This window comes from Leptopilina heterotoma, unplaced genomic scaffold (assembly GCF_015476425.1).
Source record: "Leptopilina heterotoma isolate Lh14 unplaced genomic scaffold, ASM1547642v1 Lhet_530, whole genome shotgun sequence".
NCBI classification, from domain to species: Eukaryota; Metazoa; Arthropoda; class Insecta; order Hymenoptera; family Figitidae; genus Leptopilina; species Leptopilina heterotoma.
Window position 1 is genome coordinate 652,846 of NW_025111116.1, and position 20,840 is coordinate 673,685.

General features: G+C 31.4%; 2 protein-coding genes across 2 annotated transcripts; both read right to left on the minus strand.

Moving 5' to 3' along the window:
- Positions 1-7,851: 7,851 nt before the first annotated feature.
- LOC122508318 lies at positions 7,852-9,078 on the minus strand. The gene is made up of 2 exons (XM_043621595.1): positions 8,530-9,078; positions 7,852-8,403 (listed from the first exon to the last, which is right to left on the minus strand). The coding sequence occupies exons 1-2, from the start codon at positions 9,076-9,078 to the stop codon at positions 7,852-7,854; spliced, it is 1,101 nt and encodes a 366-aa protein (XP_043477530.1).
- A 5,307-nt stretch (positions 9,079-14,385) lies between these two features.
- LOC122508319 lies at positions 14,386-18,582 on the minus strand. The gene is made up of 5 exons (XM_043621596.1): positions 16,904-18,582; positions 16,587-16,756; positions 15,945-16,514; positions 14,550-15,305; positions 14,386-14,393 (listed from the first exon to the last, which is right to left on the minus strand). The coding sequence occupies exons 1-5, from the start codon at positions 18,580-18,582 to the stop codon at positions 14,386-14,388; spliced, it is 3,183 nt and encodes a 1,060-aa protein (XP_043477531.1).
- Between the last annotated feature and the right edge of the window lie 2,258 nt (positions 18,583-20,840).

Sequence of the window (20,840 nt, forward strand, 5' to 3'; positions counted from 1 at the left end):
ATAGGATCTCACGTGGTTTTTTTTATTAATGATACAGAATACCACAGTTCATATACTTTCACCGCCAGGTGGCGAGAGCGACTTCTCCCCCTGTTAACATGATTTTTTAACACTATATAACTGAGAGTTTATAGCTCAGAAGAAGTGTTTCAAATTATCGAATTTTTTTTCTTCCTGATGATTTGAAATGCTAATACAATTTATTATTTTATTTTTAATTAAATAATTTTTAATCCTTTGAAATTCTCACAATGGATCCCTAATGTAATCACATATTAAATCTTTTATGAAATCCTATGTGAAATCTTATATATGAAACATGAAAACCCATGTGAAATCCTTTATAGAATCCTTTATGTATTCTCACATAGAAATTCATGTGGATTTTTATGTAGATATACACAAACTCAAATTCCCACATGAATTCCTGTTTCAAATCGTGTCCCAAATATACATGTGCTTTTACATGGGATCCCATGTGGATTCTTACGTGGGATCTGGGATTTTATACAGGTTTTTGTATAAGAACCCACGTAAGATCCCATGTAGGATCCCATGTGGGTATTTTTAATAGGGTAAGTAAGATTCTATGTAGGAAGTTTGGTATGATTCTATATAGGTAAATTTTTCATAATTAAGTAAGATTTTATGAAGGAATTTTTCTACGATTCTATATAGACAAATTTTTAATAATTATTAAGTAAGATTTTAACTAAGAATTTTTGTAAGATTTTATATTGGTAAGTATGGTGGAAATTGACAAAGGAAATGGACATAGGAAATTGACACCAAAATTATGTCAGAAAAGATGTAGGTAATCATATTGGAATCAACGTATATTTTTATCCAGTAACACGAATGCGCGTTCCTATATCAATTCTCATAAAAAATCCTGTGCCAAATCCATATGTGCTTTTTTATGGATTTCTACGTAGATTCTTACAATCATTCTAGGATTTTTTATAAATTTATAGTTAGTATTCTATGTAAGATCTTATGTAGGATCCTACATAGGGATTTTCAGTAGGGCTCCGTTTGGTAGAAATCTCTTTTTTCAGTTTTTAAACATTCTAGGCAATGCACTGAAAACCTTAAAACTTTCCCCTCTCCCTCTCAGAAAATATTTGACTAGGTAAAAAGATATATTTTCACTATTTAAACATTAGCAAATACTTTTTAGCTAAATTTCAATCTATAACATTTGTTACGTTATTTATTAGTTAGTTGATAAAAGCGTTTAAATATTTCACAAAGATATTTTTAGCTTAAAAAATCTGATTTAATGCAGGTCCCTAAACTATGCATCTACCTTTATTAATATACAATTTAAACATTAGCAAATACTTTTTGATAAATTGAAATCTATAACATTTCTTATTTTATATATTAGCTACTTGATAAGAGGGTTTAAATGTTTAACGAAGATATTTTTAGCTTAAAAACTTTGATTTGATGCAGGTACCCTAACTGCCCGAGTCGAACTTTTAGACCTGCTTACCTCCTTAAAACTGAGGGTTTGTAAGGATGTAATAGGATGAAAGCAGAGTTTATTTGCATTGCAAGTTAACTCTGATTACCTCCTGCAAACCCCTGGTTAGCGACAAATTTAGATGGTAAAAGGGGGAAAGCAGGTGTTCCTAAAACCTTATTAAATACTGCTTGACCCTTACTTACAGAATTCTTTCCTCTCCCAAAACCCTGGAAAAACTGCTTATAGCATATTTGAGATCATTTTTAACTAATTTTTATAATAACTTTAATTATTAATAAATGGCATTATTATTTAATGATTTTTACTTTTTTTTTAATTTAATCGTGACCAATAGCGAATTCATAAATAATGTTAGTATATATGTGGGGATTAATACATATCCATTTATATATATAAAAAAAATTTTAATTTAATATTTGTTAATTAAATTATTTAACGGTGCATATAATCATTAAATTGCATACTTATACCTATACAATACAGAAAAATCGGAATAAACGCAAACCTACGAAATAAGTAAAATCTAACGCACGCGAGACTTGAACCTACGACCTACGAACTACGTACTACGAAACTAACGCCCTAACCACTATGCTACGGAACCTAACTGAACACAGACGCTCTATTTTCAGTGACTTGTTGAGTGATTCAATAAAGCATTAATTGACACTAATACACTACAGCAAATAAATAAATTGTTTAATAATAATAACCTTTAAACATTCATAAATTAATATTTTTATTATTTAAAAAAATTGTCTAAACATTTCAGTTAAAAATAATATTTATAAATTAATAATAAAAAGTACATGTTTCGATAACCTATTCGCAGTTTGAAGTTAATTGTTGTTTACATTTTGGTTTCTTAATCTTTTTTAGGGTTCCGTACACCTACGGTGTATCGGCGGAACCCTATTGGTGAGACTCTGTTGTCCGTAGCCAAATCGTGTCCCCCTCCCCTAGCGGCTAAACTATTTGACCTAAAGAGCTCAAATTTGGTCCAGATATGTATTTTCACTCGTAGATTACAGGAAAAATATAGCGAATGTGATTGGACGTGATGGGCATAGCGTTGTCAAGGAAATAACAAGATTTTTGGCCAAAAATGCATAAAAAGTGACCATTCCCCCCCCCTTAACTTCTAAACTATTCGACATGGAGAGCTGAAATTTTGCATGCTTGTGTATTTTTACTCGAATATTACAGGAAAAATATAGAGAACTTGATATGTAATGATGGCCATAGCGTTGTCAAGGAAAAACTAAAAAATTTAAAAAAAAATTTTTTTTCTTAACTTTTACATTATTTGACCTAATGAGCTGGAAACTGGTATCCTAGTGTATTATTACAGTCTGACGACAAAAAATTTATTTAAGAAACTTTTTTAAAAAAAATCAAAAAAAATTTTTTTTAAATTTTTTTTTTCAAAAAAAAAAATTTGTTTTAATTTTTTTTAGTTTAAACACGTGGCATTAAATATTTTAAGGAAGAGTGAAAATTTTAAGAGAATAAATGAGAGATTGTTTTCTGATTTTAATTTCTTAACTAAAAATAAAAAAAAATTGGACAAGTGCGAGTTGTACTCGCACTGCAATGGCGGGTTCCGTACACAAATATTAAAACAATACTTGCAACATTTATCGGTAATTAGTAGAATTAAAATAAACAATTAAAGAAATATATTAAAATCATTTGATAAGAAGAAATAACTAAAAAAATTAAAGTATTGTATATCTAATATTGTAAACAATAATAAGCAGAGGAACAAAATTTTCAAAATTATAGTTCCTCTGCTTATTATTGTTTACATTATTAGATATATACAATACTTTAGTTTTTTTAGTTATTCTTTTTTATCAAATGATTTTAATATATTTTTTTAATTGTTTATTTTAATTCTACTAATTACCGATAAATGTTGCAAGTATTGTTTTAATATTTGTGTACGGAACCCGCCATTGCAGTGCGAGTACAACTCGCACTTGTCCAATTTTTTTAATTTTTCTTTTCAAATATTTTCAATTTTAAAATTAATGTATTGAAAATCTTCGAATTGTTGCAAAGAATTTTATCAAAAAATTTGATAATAATAGAATTCCTTCAAAGAATTTCTTTATTTAGAAAAATAACTAAATTCTCGCAAAGAATGTTATTAATATTTTTTAAAATCCTAATTAAATTTTTTTGAAAAGTTTCTTTGAATTTTTTTTAAACTAATGGAGTTTCTTTAATAATTTTAATTGAAAATTTCGAAAGCAATTGAATTTTATGAAGAAGAATTTTATTAAAATTGTATTGAAAATAAGTGATTTCTTGCGAAGAATTTATTAAAATTTTAAGAAATAATTAAATTGTTTATGAAGAATTTTATAGAAATATTTAAAAATCATGAAATTTTTTCGAAAAATTCAATTAAAGTTGTTTCGAAAATAATTGAATTTCTTTAAAGAATTTTATTAAAATTAAGTATATTCAAAATAATTGAATTCATCATAAGAATTTTAATTACTTTTCGAAAATAATAGAATTATTTCAATTCTTTTGACGAATATATTCAAAAATTGTATTGAGCTAGTAATTTAATTCTTATATAGAATTTTTTTTAAATATTTTGAGAATAATTAAATTGTTTTTCAAGAATTTTAAATTCTTGTTGAAACTAAATTTTATGGGAATTTTTGAAAATAATTAAATTCTTTAGTTTAATTTTATTTTAATTGGGTTAATAATTATTTAATTCTTGCAAAGAGTTTTAGTATTTATAAAAATAGTTGAATTATTTTGAAGAATTTATTAAAGTTTAAGAAAATAATTGCAATTTATGAAAATATTTTAAAATATTTGAATTCATCTAAGGAATTCAGTAGTATAGCTAGGCGGGTTCTGGCCCAGTTACCGACCGATGTCGGTAATTCAAGTCGGTTAGAGGGGGTGTTCTACCTTACCGACCGAGTTTTTAGTACCGGCTGCCACCGCTAGATGGCGCCATTTTAATTTTTTCTCACTTTAAACCCCCTTAGTGGGGTATTTTAATTTATATTTTTAAACTTTCAAGTGGGTTAGAAGAGGTGTTCTACCTTACCGACTGAGTTTTAGTACCGGCCGCCACCACTCAATTTAAACCCCCTTAGAGGGGTATTAAAATTTTTATTTTTGAATTTTCAAGTGTGTTAGAAGGGATGTTCTGTTTTACCGACATCTGTGTTCCGGCTGCCACCGAGAGATGGCGCCACATGTGAATTCTGACCCACTTGGCGGGATATTTAAATTTTTTATTTTTAAACTTTCAAGTGGGTTACAAGGGGTAATTTTAAATTTCGCGCTATTAAGTGAAAGTTGGTTGGTGTTCTACTTTACCGACTTTGATGATAATGCTCCTATGAAAATGCCGGTAAATTACCGACTGTAGGTAAGTTACCGACCGATGGTAAGCGTTACCATCAGTCGGTAATGCAGATTTCTTCCATAATTTTTGGCCGGGTCGGTATGTCAGGGTTCTGCATTACCGACCGATGACCCACTTGGGTTATGTTAACTTCAAGTTATCCCGGTAGTCGGCGTTTACTACATTGTGGTAGGAGAGTTGCGCGCGCCTGTGGAGTAGTGGGGAGTTGCGCAGTGGGGAGGTGAGTATAGTGGGGACTGGGGTATAAGTTACGGAGCGCGGGCCAGCAAACTCATTCTTTCTTTCAGCTTCCATCATTTTAGGTAAGTTTCTCTTCCAGGTCTTGTTCTCTCTTTCAGGTCTCTTTCTCTTTAACATTTCTTTTCAGCATTTTTTTTCTATGTTTTAATTTCAAGTTTATTTCTAATTTTTTTCAGCTTTATTTTCTAAGTTTCCTTTTTCAGATATATTTTCTAAGTTTCTTTTACAGCTATATTTTCTAAGTTCTTTTACAGCTATATTTTCTAAGTTCTTTTACAGCTATATTTTCTAAGTTTCTTTTACAGCTATATTTTCTAAGTTTCTTTTTAAACTGTATTTTCTAAGTTTCTTTTTCAGCTATATTTTCTAAGTTCTTTTACAGCTATATTTTCTAAGTTCTTTTACAGCTATATTTTCTAAGTTTCTTTTTCAGCTATATTTTCTAAGTTCTTTTACAGCTATATTTTCTAAGTTCTTTTACAGCTATATTTTCTAAGTTTCCTTTTTCAGATGAATTTTCTAAGTTTCTTTTTCAACTATATTTTCTATGTTACTTTTAAAAACTAATAATTTTTTATTACAGTTCTTTGTCTTGTTTTTTTTTGTTCCAGGTTTTCTTACAGCTTAAAAAAATGGATCTAGAAAAAGTCAACTCTGTTGGGCGTTTTGAAGGTTACCTGCCGACGAAGCCGCTCGCGGAATTGATGAAAGATGGACTGTACTACGTCTCAAAAATGAAGAAGGTCCAGACCAAATATGGACCTAGGATCATAATTGAGATTGATGCTGATTTCGTCACATACTTACCAACAAGATTCATCAAGCTCTTTGAGGATGAACCCACCACCTTGGACATGATGAAAGAAGCTGCGATATCGAAGAAACTTCAAATGAAGTATCTTGGAGGACCGTATAATATTGTCGAATTTAAATTGTTACAATAAATTGTAAAAAGAAAATGTATATATATTTTAAAAAATTATGATAAAATAAACACACAAAGTTTTACCTATAAATTGGTTTTAAATTTACTTTCCTTTTCTTAGTATAAGTTATTTTTCAGAATTAGAATAAGTTTTATTTTAAGAAATTATAAAAGAAATTAAATTAAATTTTAAAGGATAGGTTGTTTTTGAAATTAAGAAGCATTGTTTTAAATTTTTAATAATATTTATTTTTGATAACTTAATAACTAAATTTTACAAAAAAGATTCACAACTTCACGGAGAGAAGAAAGTAGTCAATCTTACTCAGCCCTGAGTCATAGTTACTAAACAATATGGTGACATTTTTGTTCAACAAAACAAAAAGTAATCTTCACTAAACGGCCGTTTAGTTATTAAGACTACTAACTTCATTAGTATCGTCTACGATATAAATTGTCATATCTGCGATTCTGTTTACAATTTACGAAAATAAAATTTAACCTCTTTTATAATAATTAATATAATAGTTAACACTTTATAAATAATTAATTATTTAGAAATAATTATTATTAATTAATTATTCTTCCAAAAATGTGTTATATATGGGGAACGAGAAGAAAATCAAGTAATATTTTACAAAAATACACTGACGGTGATATAAGGTAACAATAATAAATCAATTTAAAAATTATAATTTCTGTAATTGTTTAGTTAAATAGAGAAAATTATAAGAGCTATATTTCTTTTCAAAATATATTTGTCGCATATTTGAATAAACAGCTAAACTTTTTTTTATAATTATTATGATAACAATAACCTAATATTTGTTGTAATAACAAGCATAAATAATAAGTATAACACTGCAAATAAAGTTTTGATAAATAATATTTTTTCTCGATTTCGTTTAATTTTTAATAGGTAGCTTTTTAATTAATTTTAATATTTTTTTTAAAGTTCAATTAATAATATGATTAAAAATGTAAACAGAATTAGTTTTGTCTGCTTTACTAAGCAGACATTCATCCTTACTACTATGTTTAGTTCGATCGACAAAAAAAAATTGAACGCTGTTTTGTAACCTTTACTTAATATTTATTTGTCACAACTCAAATTTTCTTACTAAATGCGTAATAGTACAACTCACTATAACTCTTCTCTCCGTGTTTCATAAAAAGATTTTAAAGTAGAGTCAACTTCATCAATTCCATTAGAAATAGCACTTATATATTGGTTTGGAGGTTCCAAAAACCAATCGCGTAGAATTTTAACATTTTTTACAGCACAATTTTCACTACAAAAAGTATGATGCGTACACGTCGTTAACAAATCAGACTTGATTTTTTTCAACGATGGACAATTAAAATCTTCCAAGTTTTGTACGTTGAGTAAATATTTTTCTAGCCAATTCTTTTTTTCTAAACCTTTAACGTAAATTACACTTGCACTTCGAAGTATATCTTGTAGAATTGTTCGAAGTTCATCGTATGAGACATCTCCAGCTGTCCAATGGATTCCATGGTAATTATGTGTTAGCCAAAGATTTTCACTTTTGTAGCGTCCTGGCAGTGAATTCCAAGGACAAGGAGGTTCAAAAAGGTAGACGAGAGGCTGTGCATCTGGTTGAAGAGGAAGTATCGCCAACTCTTTAAAGACAAACTCGTTGTTGGTTTTTTTAAAACCTTGAACGTCTACGATAAACTCCATTTTGAAGCAGAAATGAATTTCTCGCTAAGAGCATCTGCTTTTATAGTAAACATCCCCACCACCACCACATTATCCCCACTCTTTTACAATAGTTTCTTTACAACGCCGCTGATTGGCTTATATTGTATGACGCGATCATGGATGATTAAGCAGTAGGCGGTGGTCTCGGCTGGCATGTTGATTCCTGCTTCAAATTCTAACCTCACATCAACTGATGTTTGTTTTAAAAACTCGTTTTGCTTAGAACAATCAATAACAATTAGAGGAAATAGACTTTTAAAAATATCCTTTGTTAAAATAGGTTTTGAATCTTTACCATAATAGGATGATTGAAAATTAGCGTACATTTCATAAAGTAGAGAGTACTGATTTTGATCAAAGTTTAGATTTAAATTTCCATAAGGATAATATTGTGAATTTAAAAAGAGTTTAACATTTGTAATATTGCAATGATCAAAATGGCAGGCATATTTTTTACGTTTATCTTTCCTCGCTGTTTGAAATCCAACAATAACATAACGAGGTTTCTCTAATTGCGTTGATGTTTTAATTTGCCACAAAACTTTTGAACTTGTAGGAATTAAAGGATACTCATACATTTCCCACGATCTAAAACTTATTGAAATTAATGGATCCTTTTCAATATATTTTAACAATTTAACTTTGTTATTGTCAGAAGGTAAAACGTATGGAACCATCCATTCAAGTTTATTGATAGAAATTTTAAATTCCTCATCCCCTCCTTGTCCTGTTTGAATTACGGCATTCACGTCAGAACGTGCTCTTGTTAAAATAAGTTCATGTTTAGCGTTCATAATGATTTTTTTATAATCTTTGGCAAAACCAAAAATCATGCTGAGTGGTATTGTCACGTCAAAATATCCATTTTCCAATGTAAGTCTTGCATCAGCTGCAATTTTTGAATATCCAGCATTTTCAATAAAATTTAGCTGATTTGATGTTTGCGAGGTGTAATTTTTCATGATTGTAGTATGTCCAACGTATTTGCAGCGATCAATTTCAATACCATTTAGTTCATAGCGAATTTCATCAAACAAAAAACATACAGCATTATTACTTAAATGTACGTTTTGTGTAAGAGTAATTCCATCATTTTTAGTTAATCTACCAAAAATGTGTAATGAACTTTTACTAGGTAAAATGCACAAGTCTTGATGTTGTACTGCGATTCGAATTTCATCGCTATTGTTAAACGATGAAGATCCATATGGTTGATGAGCATGAATTTCATAATGAGCTATGGACTCATCGAAATTCACTGCTGCTGGAATATTGAGAAGTTCGTCCATTTTTATTGCAACAGCAACCAAAAAATATGTAAATTAATTGTCTTGTTGTCTTATTTTCTTTCCTTGAACTTTTAGACCTAGTTCTTGCAGAAAGAGGCGATTCTGAGGTGTTAACACCTTGTGAGATAAATTTAGACTGATTGGACTCTTGCATATTGGTTGACTTTTATAGTTTCCACCAACAACAGCTCTTTGATTATAAACGATTCCCATTACAAAGACTTTATATGCAATCGAATGGTTATAGTTTCTCCTCTAAAATTTATTAAATCACCGTCCTGATCGCAGCTGTATATTGTGTATTGTCTTGGTGGCAATCGGAAGGTAAATGACGTGTGCAGGCACTTCCACAATCTTATATCCTGGTGGAACGCTGGGGAAGAATTCATGGATAGTGTGAACTTTTTGGTTATTTATATACGCTCCAGATGTTATATTGCACTCAATTCTAACTGAATTAACCTTTAAAATGGCTACAGGTAAATCAGAAGTATGTGCTCTATGAGATGACAGTTTCTGCGATGTAAATCCCAACAACTTACCAATCGAATCTTTAGGTTTAAAATCAATTGGTAAATTAGATTCAACAATACTGCGTAATGTATTATTATTAGGTTTTATACTAATAACAGTTCCAGTTTTTACAGAATTTTGTAAATATGATTCAATATCTTTAATTTCATAACTTCCAGTTGGAATATCAATTACTTGATTTCCAACGTAAAACTTGTTATTTCCTTTATCAATATTGGGAATTGAATTAAAAGTCAATAGTTCAACAAGACCAAGTACATAACTTTTATTTGAATTTAGTTCTATTGGAGGGAAATATTCAGCTCCCAGAACTGAAGAATTATGTATCATAATTTTGATATGTTTTATGATTATATTTTATTAAGCTACCATCACCCAAGTAAATGACAAGATCTGTTGGTGGAGCAAGGTTACCAAAACTATCAAAATACATTGTTTCATTTTTGAATTTTTTATATGCTACCCAATGTGTTCCAGCACCTTCTTTATTATCAAGATTAATTATTCCTGATTCATACTTGTAAGGACCACTTACAGGTAGTTCATTTCGCATAAAAATACCACGAAAATGCGGTATTTTGACAGCTTTGGCATGCTTCCACAGATCAAAGTCAGTTAATGGACGGTGAGGTAGCTTCAAAACAAGTTTTTTTTGCTTCTTGTTGTTTGCTTCTTTTTTCTTGATGTTTGATTATTAATTCCTTTTCCTTGAATGTAGGGTTTCAAGTGGAGACCAAGTCCTTGTCGATAAGGTTTAAGGTGTAATCCCTTTCCAAGCGATATGGCTTCCATAGTTCTATTGTGACGTTGAGCTTCTGCGAGTTGTTCACTAGCTGTTTTAGCCTTATTATCAGCTCTTGCTATTCCTGAAGCACCTCCAGCAAGAGCTCCTAAAGCACTAAGTCCAGCAAAAATTGAACTAGCGGTAAAATTCCACCTACTTTAGTAGGTACAGGAAGAATTCTAGGTGATAAAATTTTGGATTTACCACCAACATTTTTTATTGCTTTTTGAGCACCAATCATAGCTGCTCTTATTGATTCTTCGGCATTATTACTGAGAAACATACTATTTCGAGCAGCATCAACAATTTTTCTTAGCGCTATTTGCTTCTTCTTACACATTGTTTTACTCTTTTTCTTCTTTATAGATGATTTCCTTTCCATTCCCATGCCTAATTTTGATTTAGCTTTCATGGTTCCGGAAATAGCTAAAGCAGCTGCTCTTTCACTTACACCAGAATCTTTAGCTGTAACACGTTCCCACGCTTTCTTAGCTAATACTTTATCTGCTTCGTTTCTAGCTTGAATATTTTCACGATTTTGCGAATAAGCAATGTCGTGTTGTTTACATGCAGCGTCTAGTGGATTAATTCCCTGATCACCTCGAGACAAACGCTTTGCCAACTTTGTACCAGGTCCACAGAATTGATATTCTGGTAAATGTAACTCAATCGGTAAACTATTTATGATACGATTGATTAAACCTTTTCCTTGATAGCGTTCTTTTTTCACCTCCTGATGCAGAATCATACTTCACTCTACAATGGTTGACGTGAAACTGACAAATTGACTATAAAAGCTAGGTATTTATAGATTTTCGAGCAGTTACTGTCAAGATGCAGTTCACGAAACAACCTGTCGCACTGCCAATCTCTAGTATAGATGTTGAAACTAATGAAAAAAAGATTAAACGTCACGGTAGTCTGTTTTCAGACAGCATTCGTGCAGTTTTCTGTGGCCCCTCAAATTGTGGTAAAACAAATGCTCTTCTTTCCCTAATAATACATCCAAATGGTCTAAGTTTTGAAAATATTTACCTCTACTCTAAATCTCTACAGCAACCGAAATATAAATTTTTAGAAAATGTAATCAGTCAGGTAGATGGTGTTGAGTATTTTCCATTTAGTGAACATGAAGAAGTAGTATCTCCAAAAGATGCTAAAGCAAATTCAATATTCGTTTTTGATGACATTGCTTGTGAAAAGCAAGATAATGTTAGAGCTTTCTTTTGCATGGGCAGACATGTAAATGTTGACAGTTTCTATTTATGTCAAACGTATGCTCGTATTCCTAAACATCTTGTTCGAGATAATGTTAATTTATTGGTTCTATTTAGACAAGATGAAAAGAATCTGAAACATGTATACGAAGATCATGTTAATACAGATATGAGTTATACTCAATTTCGTGATTTATGTTCAGAATGCTGGAAATCTGACAAATATGGATTTGTTGTTATTGATAAGGACCGTAATTTTAATGAAGGAAGATATAGAAGAGGATTTGATTGCTTCATTTCACTATAAATACAAGAACTTTATTGAATTTTTCATTAGTATAGTTTATCTTGTCTCGAAGAAAACATGTATCGAAAAGAGCAAGAAACGCTTCGTCAAATAGCAAAAGCAAGTGATGCTATTAGGCGGAAACATCGTTTACTCAAAATGGGTAAAGAGGCTGCAGAAATAGTATTGAAAGAAACTTTTCAACCAATAGTAACACCTCTGGAAAAGTTGGTGAACATAACTGACATACCTTTCAAAAATATTAAGAAAGAAAAAGTTAAAAAGGAGGAAAATGATTTTTCTTTTTCAACTGCTGTTGATGAGGAAGAGGAATTTGATAAAACACTACTCAATGACAGTCTACTTGATAAGAGCAACAAGTTTGAAGAAGAAGAAGAAGAACTTAATTATGAAAATTTGACAAATAAGTTTATTCAATTATTGAATAAAAATAGGAAAAGTTTTTTAGACATGGTTTATGGAGTACGTAAGCTTCCTAATGGTTCTTTTATTATTGATGATACACCAGTTGATTTAGAAGGTCTACATATTCAACTTGCTGGAAAGAAAAAATATTTAAAAACTGCTGGGTTGATTGAACTTTTATTTAAACAAAGACCTAATCATGCATTAATAAGTCCAGATGATTTGGAAAATTATAAAGAAATTCTTGTAGCTACAAATGCACACCGAAAAAATTATAGTTCCAGTGGACTTGTCAACGTAACCAGGAATTCTAAATACACTGATGTAATTTCAAAACTTTTTAAGGGTACACCAAAAAAGGGTAGTGGTGTTTTGAAGAAGAAGAAGCTTGGAAAGAAATTACCTCAATTTATGATTTCAAAGAAACAATTTAACCCAGACTACATCTATTGGGATGATCCCAATGAACTAGTTGACCGATTACGTCTGCTAGTAGCATCACAGCAAGCTGGAAATCCGAGCCATAATAATGAAATTATGTCAATCATCAAAGAACTACGTGAAGCTCACATTATATATTAGGAGAGTACAAGCAAATAGAGCTTAGTATTAAAATGAGCATTGATGTGTTTGGACATCCCTTGTCAAGGCCTCTTGCAAGTCGTGGACTTCCTGGACCTTCTGGAATTGGTTTTAAAATTACTCCAAGTGAACAATACGACATTGATAACAAAAGACTTTGCAACGTTCAAGACGCTGAAGAGCAACGAGACGCTGTAAATTTAAGACTTGCACAGAAAATTATTAAAAACGAGATAAAAACAGTTTTTCAAATCACATCTTCTTTAAGATCAGCTATTGATGATTTGAATCTTTATATTCGAATTATCGAAGATAGAGTAAACGAAAGACTTAAAGAAATTGAATCACAGCAAAATTACATTATCAAAGAGGCTAAATTTATACAACAGTGATGGATGATCAAAAATTAACAGTTGTATCTGAACTGCATAAACAAGCTAGAAGAAATTATCCTCGTCGAAAAGTTCAAATGCGTGGTATAGATGAAACCTGGCAAGCAGATTTAGTTGAAATGATACCTTATTCTTATTCTAATAAAGGTTTTAAATACATGCTCACAGTTATAGACATATTTTCCAAATATGCCTGGGCTGTAGCTGTAAAGAGTAAGAATGGAAAGGATATTTCTTCGGCCATGAAATTGATATTAAAACAAGGCCGAATTCCCAAAAATTTGCATACTGATAGAGGAAAAGAATTTTACAATTGTGAATTTAAGAGTTTAATGCAAGAATTTAACATTAATCTCTATTCTACATATAGTAATTTGAAAGCCTCAATTGTTGAAAGATTTAACCGCACTCTAAAAAATATGATGTGGCCTGAATTCAAGTTACAAGGAAATTATAAATGGATTAATCTTTTACCAACTCTCATGTCAAAGTACAATAATAAAAAGCATCGTACTATTGGTATGAAACCCAAAGATGTCACCGTAGAAGATACAAGAGAACTGCTGAGACGTATCCGTAAACTACGTAGAATTCCGCTGAAAAGATCAAAATTCAAAGTTGGAGACAGAGTTCGAGTTAGCAAATTTAAAAATATCTTTGAAAAAGGATATACTCCCAACTGGACAACGGAAATATTCACCGTGGATAAAGTTAAATCAACAAAACCAGTTACATACAAGCTGAAAGATTACCAAAATCAACCCATCGAAGGTGGTTTCTACGAAGAAGAATTGCTGAAGGTCCAATATCCAGATGTTTACCTTGTAGAGAAAGTTCTCAAGACTTGTGGTAATGATGTATACGTGAAATGGCTTGGATTCGATAGCTCACACAATAGTTGGATAAAAAAATCTGATATGTAATATAGTTAAAGTATAGTTAAAATAAGTTAAAGTATAGTTAAAGTAACGTTAAATTAACATTAAAGTATAGTTAAAAAAAAGTTAAACTATAGTCAAAATAAGTTAAAGTAATGTTAGAAAAAGTTAAAATAAGTTAAGATAAGTTTAAAAAGTTAAAATAAATTCATGTAACTAGATTAAGGTTTATTTAAAATAAAGAAGACATAAAATAAAATGAACATCTTTTATTCAAACAAACAATTCCTTCCTCTCCCTCCTTATTAACAATTTTTTTTTCTATTTACAATGGTTCATTTTCTTCTTCTTCCATAATGTCTACAATTTTACAGTGTCCCCATGCAAGGGTGTCGGTGCTGTTTGATAACAAATATCTCTTGTCATCGTAAGGACTTAGTGCAATCTTTGTTTGTTTTAATGTTTGGACTTTGTGAAGTTTTGACCTGATTGAATACTGTGTTCGACGTTGCATTTCAACATTTTGTAAACAATAAACATAATCGTCAAAATTAATATTTTTCTTTACAACGACGTACTTTACACCTTTAGCCTTTTTTATTAAATCTTTCTCTTCAACTCGCACACTATACATTTTGCTCCGCAAGCCAACAAACTCTGTTACAATTTTTCCGTTGCACTCATCCTTCATCATTCCTAAAATTTTTTTGTTGGCTTGCGGAATGCCGTAAACGTTATTTACAGGGAAATCGGAAGTATCAAATTTATGAATGTCTTCTTTCATGTCTGCATATACATCAGAGCATTTAATTTCATAAATTAGGCTGTCAGTGTCAGTATACAACAATTTCAAATTTTTTTCATTATACTTTTTTAGCATATAATCATAGTGGAAGTCGTAGATTAAAGTTTTTGAAACATCTAAAACTGCCAAGCCAACATAAAGTGGTTTGTTCATAAAAATCTCCATTTTCCTAAGTTCTACAGCAACTAAATTTTCATTAAAGATGGTCCTACTGTGGAAATTAGGTTTTGCTATAAGGGCTTCAGCTCCATATCTACCCTCCCACTTTGTCACAAGTTTAATTTCAACATGTTTCCGCACGTTCTCCATTGTTTTGCCAAATACTGCATTATTCATTAATTTAAACAAGTTTTTTTCAAATTCATTACTGGCGTTTGTTCTTTGCGTGGTATTTTTTTTTTTTTTTTTTTTTTTTTTTTTTTTTTTTTTTTTTATTGTTTATACTCCTGCCCTATTGGCCTTACGCACTTCGACAAGAGTCCCCGAGAAATACTTTTTTTGGATTAAGCATAACCATTCTACTTTAGAAATTTTCTATATATTAACCTAATTTGCGTCTACAGCCGACTTTATTAGAAGTACTCGCATTACGCCTGGACCACCCGTCAATGGGTTTTCTCGCCAGAGAAGAGGGAAACTGTAGAAAACCTCTCTGAGTACAACCGGTTTATCGACAGTCGAGTTCTAATGGTGTGTACCGGACAATAATCGACGGTGCACATCATTATACCTCGACGTCAAACCTCCCGCTCAGATTGTCTCACGTGCCGGAAAAATACCAAGCCAAGTGGGCGCGAACCAAGGATACTTATACCCTTGGTCCTTAAACGACCACCAACGCCAGGCACTTATCCGACTGAGCCAATCTGTCGGTCTTTGCGTGGTATTAAAGTCAATGTAACTCTTAAGCCAAGTAGATTGTTTGAATGTTAAGATGCGATGAATGTGAATTAAAACTAAACCGTTGTCAATAGCTTCTTTTAAGGCACGATAATGGAGAACGTGCTTTCGTTTCGGTAGGAGGGTAGTAAGGAGCTTTTGATCTTTTGATCCTGGCGGCTTTGAGCGTTCTGGGCAAAAGGGAAAATCACTATGTTTATCATGAAGTTGATCTGGATAATCCAAATCAACTTCAAGGATGTACCCAATTGGATCATCATCTGAAACATTAAAATCGAAATCATTATCAAAATTTTCTTCCCACTCAAAGCCGCCATAGGGTAGAGATTGAACCATGGCCCAACCATACAAGTTATTTGCGTCAAAGTACATGATATAAGATGTTTCCTCACTCTCATTGTAATTTTTCACATAACGGTTATTTGCTTTCGCGTACCGATTTGTGCACTGACTCACCCCACCTCTTATTCCACGTTCGATAAACATTACCATGTCAATGTCTGTGAGGAGTTCCAATCTTATATTCGTGTACTTTAGCATGGCATCCCATGTCAATCCTGGCGTTGTATAATAATGTGCGGGATCAAGACCGTATGAAATTAAGCACTGATTTCTGAAATTTTCGAAGACATCTGCAAGTAACAATATATCAGTTTGCATATACAAATACACATAATCACCTAGATTTTGACAACCAAACTCACTCCATACTTTCTGCGCATGTACATAATCTTCATCAGAAACATTCGAATCATTCAATGTACTATAGAATTTTTCTTTCGGTGGCAACTGTGTTTCATCGAGTTTTTCCCTAGTGTCAATATACTCGTAGGGGAATACCCCTTTACGCGTTAACAATTTAATTTTTTCATTACTGTAATTTGAAAAGACTGAGTTTACAATTTTATATTCATTAAGATAGGATGCTAACTTATCCAATGATGATGCCATAAATTTAAATGAGTCGATGAAACGGAACTTCAAAAAACTACCTTTTACATTTTTAGTAAAACCAATATACTTTTCCTTATTTATAGGAAGCAGATTAACATTACCATCAAATGATGTAGCAATAGCTTCAATAATAAAATGAGCGTCGTAGCCACTAAGATTATGAAAAACAACTGGTATGGTCTGCGACTCGTGATAGTTAATGTTACAATCTTGATGTGCAGGTCCACGATACTTCCCTGTTAGATGACAATGGTCTTGCACTTTTATATCTCCATTCACGAATTTCTTTCTACAAATATGACAATTACTATCATTTCGAAATGCTGCTAGTTGGTATGGACTTAATGTTTCCATTGGTACAGGATTCTTGAACATTAAATCTAAATTTTCAGACAAATTTTTCAACTCAGTTGAAAACCATTTAGAAGGATCTTCCTCATCCTTTGGTGATGCTTTATATGTTGATAACGAATCATCAAAGGTGCATTTTAAGTAGTAGCCAATACTGAGCGGTTTATGATTTTGGAAAACCTCAGTATTGTTGGCTTGTAGTTGTGGATTCTCTGCTGGAACTAAAAGACTCTCACAATCAGCATAAATGATAAACGGCACACGCTCCTTGTTTTGGAAATTTTTAAATTCAACAAAATTTCTCCCCACTTCCGGTAGTTTAATTCTGGTGTAGTTTATCTTCCTGCAAGTTTCTTCATGCTCACTAAGCTTACTTTCATTTCCAAAGTAATGGAGGAAGCGATCACAGATGTATTTCTTGTTTTTCTTCTTTGATAAATCGGAACTAACAAGTCTTGATAAATCCTTTATCCAAACATAATGGTAATTAAAAGAGATGAGATTTATTTCATTTTCCTCCTCCCCCTCCTCATCATCACTTAGATTTTCATCTATGTAGTGGTCTTCAATTCGAAGAAGATTGATGTGATTAACCTTCTTTTGAGATGAAAGATGTAGAGGTGAAACTGTAAACTTCTCACTTTTTTTGACAAGTCCATATACATTTACTGAAATATTGTTTAGAGATTCAAATTTGAAAATGTCTTTTAGAGAAACAGGAAATTCTATTCCACTAAAATTTAGTGTATCTTCATAGGGTCTGTATTTTGAAACTCGTTCGGCGTGTTTGTCTGCTGGGTATAGTGCTGACAATATTGCCCATTTAAAACACTGATTATCAGCATTTTGGACATTAATGCAGGCATGTTTTCGATTGATAGCAGCTGGCAAATTGATATAAGAACTTGCGCGCATAGGATTGTATTTGTTAATGTTAACCTCCAACCTTTCAATAGAATGAAGTCTCCAATTAGAATCTTTCTCTTGGAATTCTTCCATTCTTTTTAAGGTTACTTGTTTAACATTTACATTGTACCAGTCATCTAATAATGTTGTAACTAAAATATCACCAGTTTTTGCGATAAATGTTTTTAAATCAGATATTTCTTCCGTTTTTCCATCGATTGAATCTTTAACAAATTTCGCGTACAATACTGTATACACTTTTAACGGACCAAACCGGTTCAACGCTTTTTCAATGTTAACCTTAAATAAACTAAAGGCATCATCAAGGAATTCATTGATGTCCTTGTAATCTAAATTCATTACAGCACTATTTTGCAACCTACCCTCAAACGCTTCTTCAAAATCCACCCATTTCATTCTATCATTCGACACTTGCACACCTGCACCACGTTTCATTACATTATCAAAATGGCAGCGCAAGTATTCCATTTTTTCAATTAAATTTAAGCACCTAGATCTTTGTGACGAAGAAAAATTGGACTTATGAAAAAATTCCCTTATAATATTCTTATACCGTTCACACTTGTTCTGCCATTGAAATGCTGTAATGCATTTTTCATCACCAGTCAATGATATTGTAGTAATGAGCTGACATTCCACTGTTTTAATAAAGTTGTCAGATTCCCGAAAAAATTCATTGTACTCATCAGTGTCAATACGTTGACGAATCTTCTTAGAAGATTTACACTTTGGCATCTTAAAAGCTAAATATAAAAAAAATACACCTAAAACTAAGAAAAAACTTTTAAAAATCCTGAAATAAAAAAACCACCACCACCTTAATCCTAATATAAAATAAAAAAGCCTAAAATAGTAAAAAAGACCACAACCTTAAACCTAATACAAAATAAAAAATAACTATAATAATAAAAAAATCAATAAAACCAACAAAAACTTTGAAAATGAACTGTGGAAACTCTGAAAATTGACTCTGAATACCCTGAAAACCTGGAAATAGTTAGTTGCACCTTACAAGATGCAACTGATGATTGTGGCTCACGGTCCGCAACTTATACCCCAGTCCCCACCATACTCACTCCCCCACTACACCACACCCCACTACTCCAGAGTCGCGCGCAACTCTCCTACCACAGTATAATAAACGTTGACTAATAGAATAACTTAAAGTTAACAAACTCCAAAAGGGGAATCGGTAAAGTAAAAAGTAGAACCCTGACAGAGATTGAACAAAATTATGACAGAAATCTACCTTACCGACTGATGGTAATACTTACCCTCAGTCGGTAACTTACCATCAGTCGGTAAATTACCTACCTTTTTAGTAGAGCATTACTATAAAAGTCATTAAAGTCAAACACCAACTGAACTTCATTTACGGGCATGAAATTTAAAATCACTCACAACAACGGACTTAAAACTATGAAAATAAAAATTCAAATATCCCTCCAAGGAAGTTTAAATTGGTTAAAAAATAAAATGGCGTCATCCAACGGTGGCAGCCGGTACTAAAACTCAGTCGGTAAGGTAGAACACCCCCTCTAACCCACCTAAACTTTAAAAATGAAAATTCAAATATCCCTCCAAGGGAGTTTAAATTGGTTAAAAACTTAAATGGCGCCATACTAAAAATCGGTCGGTAAGGTAGAACACCTCTTCTAACCCACTTGAAAGTTTAAAAATATAAATTAAAATACCCCACTAAGGGGGTTTAAAGTGAGAAAAAATTAAAATGGCGCCATCTAGCGGTGGCAGCCGGTACTAAAAACTCGGTCGGTAAGGTAGAACACCCCCTCTAACCGACTTGAATTACCGACATCGGTCGGTAACTGGGCCAGAACCCGCCTAGCTATACTACTGAATTCAATTAAAATTGTTTTGAAAATAATTGAATTCCTGCAAAGAATTTTACTATTTATAAAATTAATTGAATTCTTCGGAAGAATTTTACTATTTATAAAAATAATTGAATTTTTTCGAAGGATTTATTAAAATTTTAAAAAATAATTGAATTCTTTCGTGAAATTTTCAAAATAAAAAATTTTGTAATTTGCAAAACAATAATAAGTTGAATATCTTGTACCGCGCGTAACATTTCCTATTGCGTAAAAATGTGGTAGAAGCAATACAGGGTTTAAGGTTCAATTAGGACTTAAAAAGGAGTTGTCAGAGTTAAATAGAACTTACGCAGGAGGAAAAAAACACCAAGGGTTTGTTAGGTGCAGGTTAGGGTTAAATTATACTTACCAGGAGGTAAGCAGGTCTAAAAGTTCGACTCGGGTGTGTATATAAATTTTAAATATGATTTAAATGTTTAGAAATACTTTTTAGCTAAATTGCAATCTATAACATTTCTTACTTTATTTATTAGCTAGTTGATAACAGTGTTGAAATTTTTATCTAAAATATTTTTAGGTTAAAAACTTTTATTTTCTGCAAGTCCCCAAACTATGTATATAACTTTTGAATAATATTTAAATATTTACAATACTTTTTAGGTGAATTGCAATCTATAACATTTTTTACGTTACTTATTAGTTAATTGATAAGAGGGTTTAAATATTTAACAAAGATATTTTTAGCTTAAAAACTCTGATTTGATGCAGGTACCCAAACTTTGTATATAAATTTTAAATATGATTTAAATGTTTACAAATATTTTTTAGCTAAATTGCAATCTATAACATTTCTTACTTTATTTATTAGTTAGTTGATGACAGTGTTAAAAT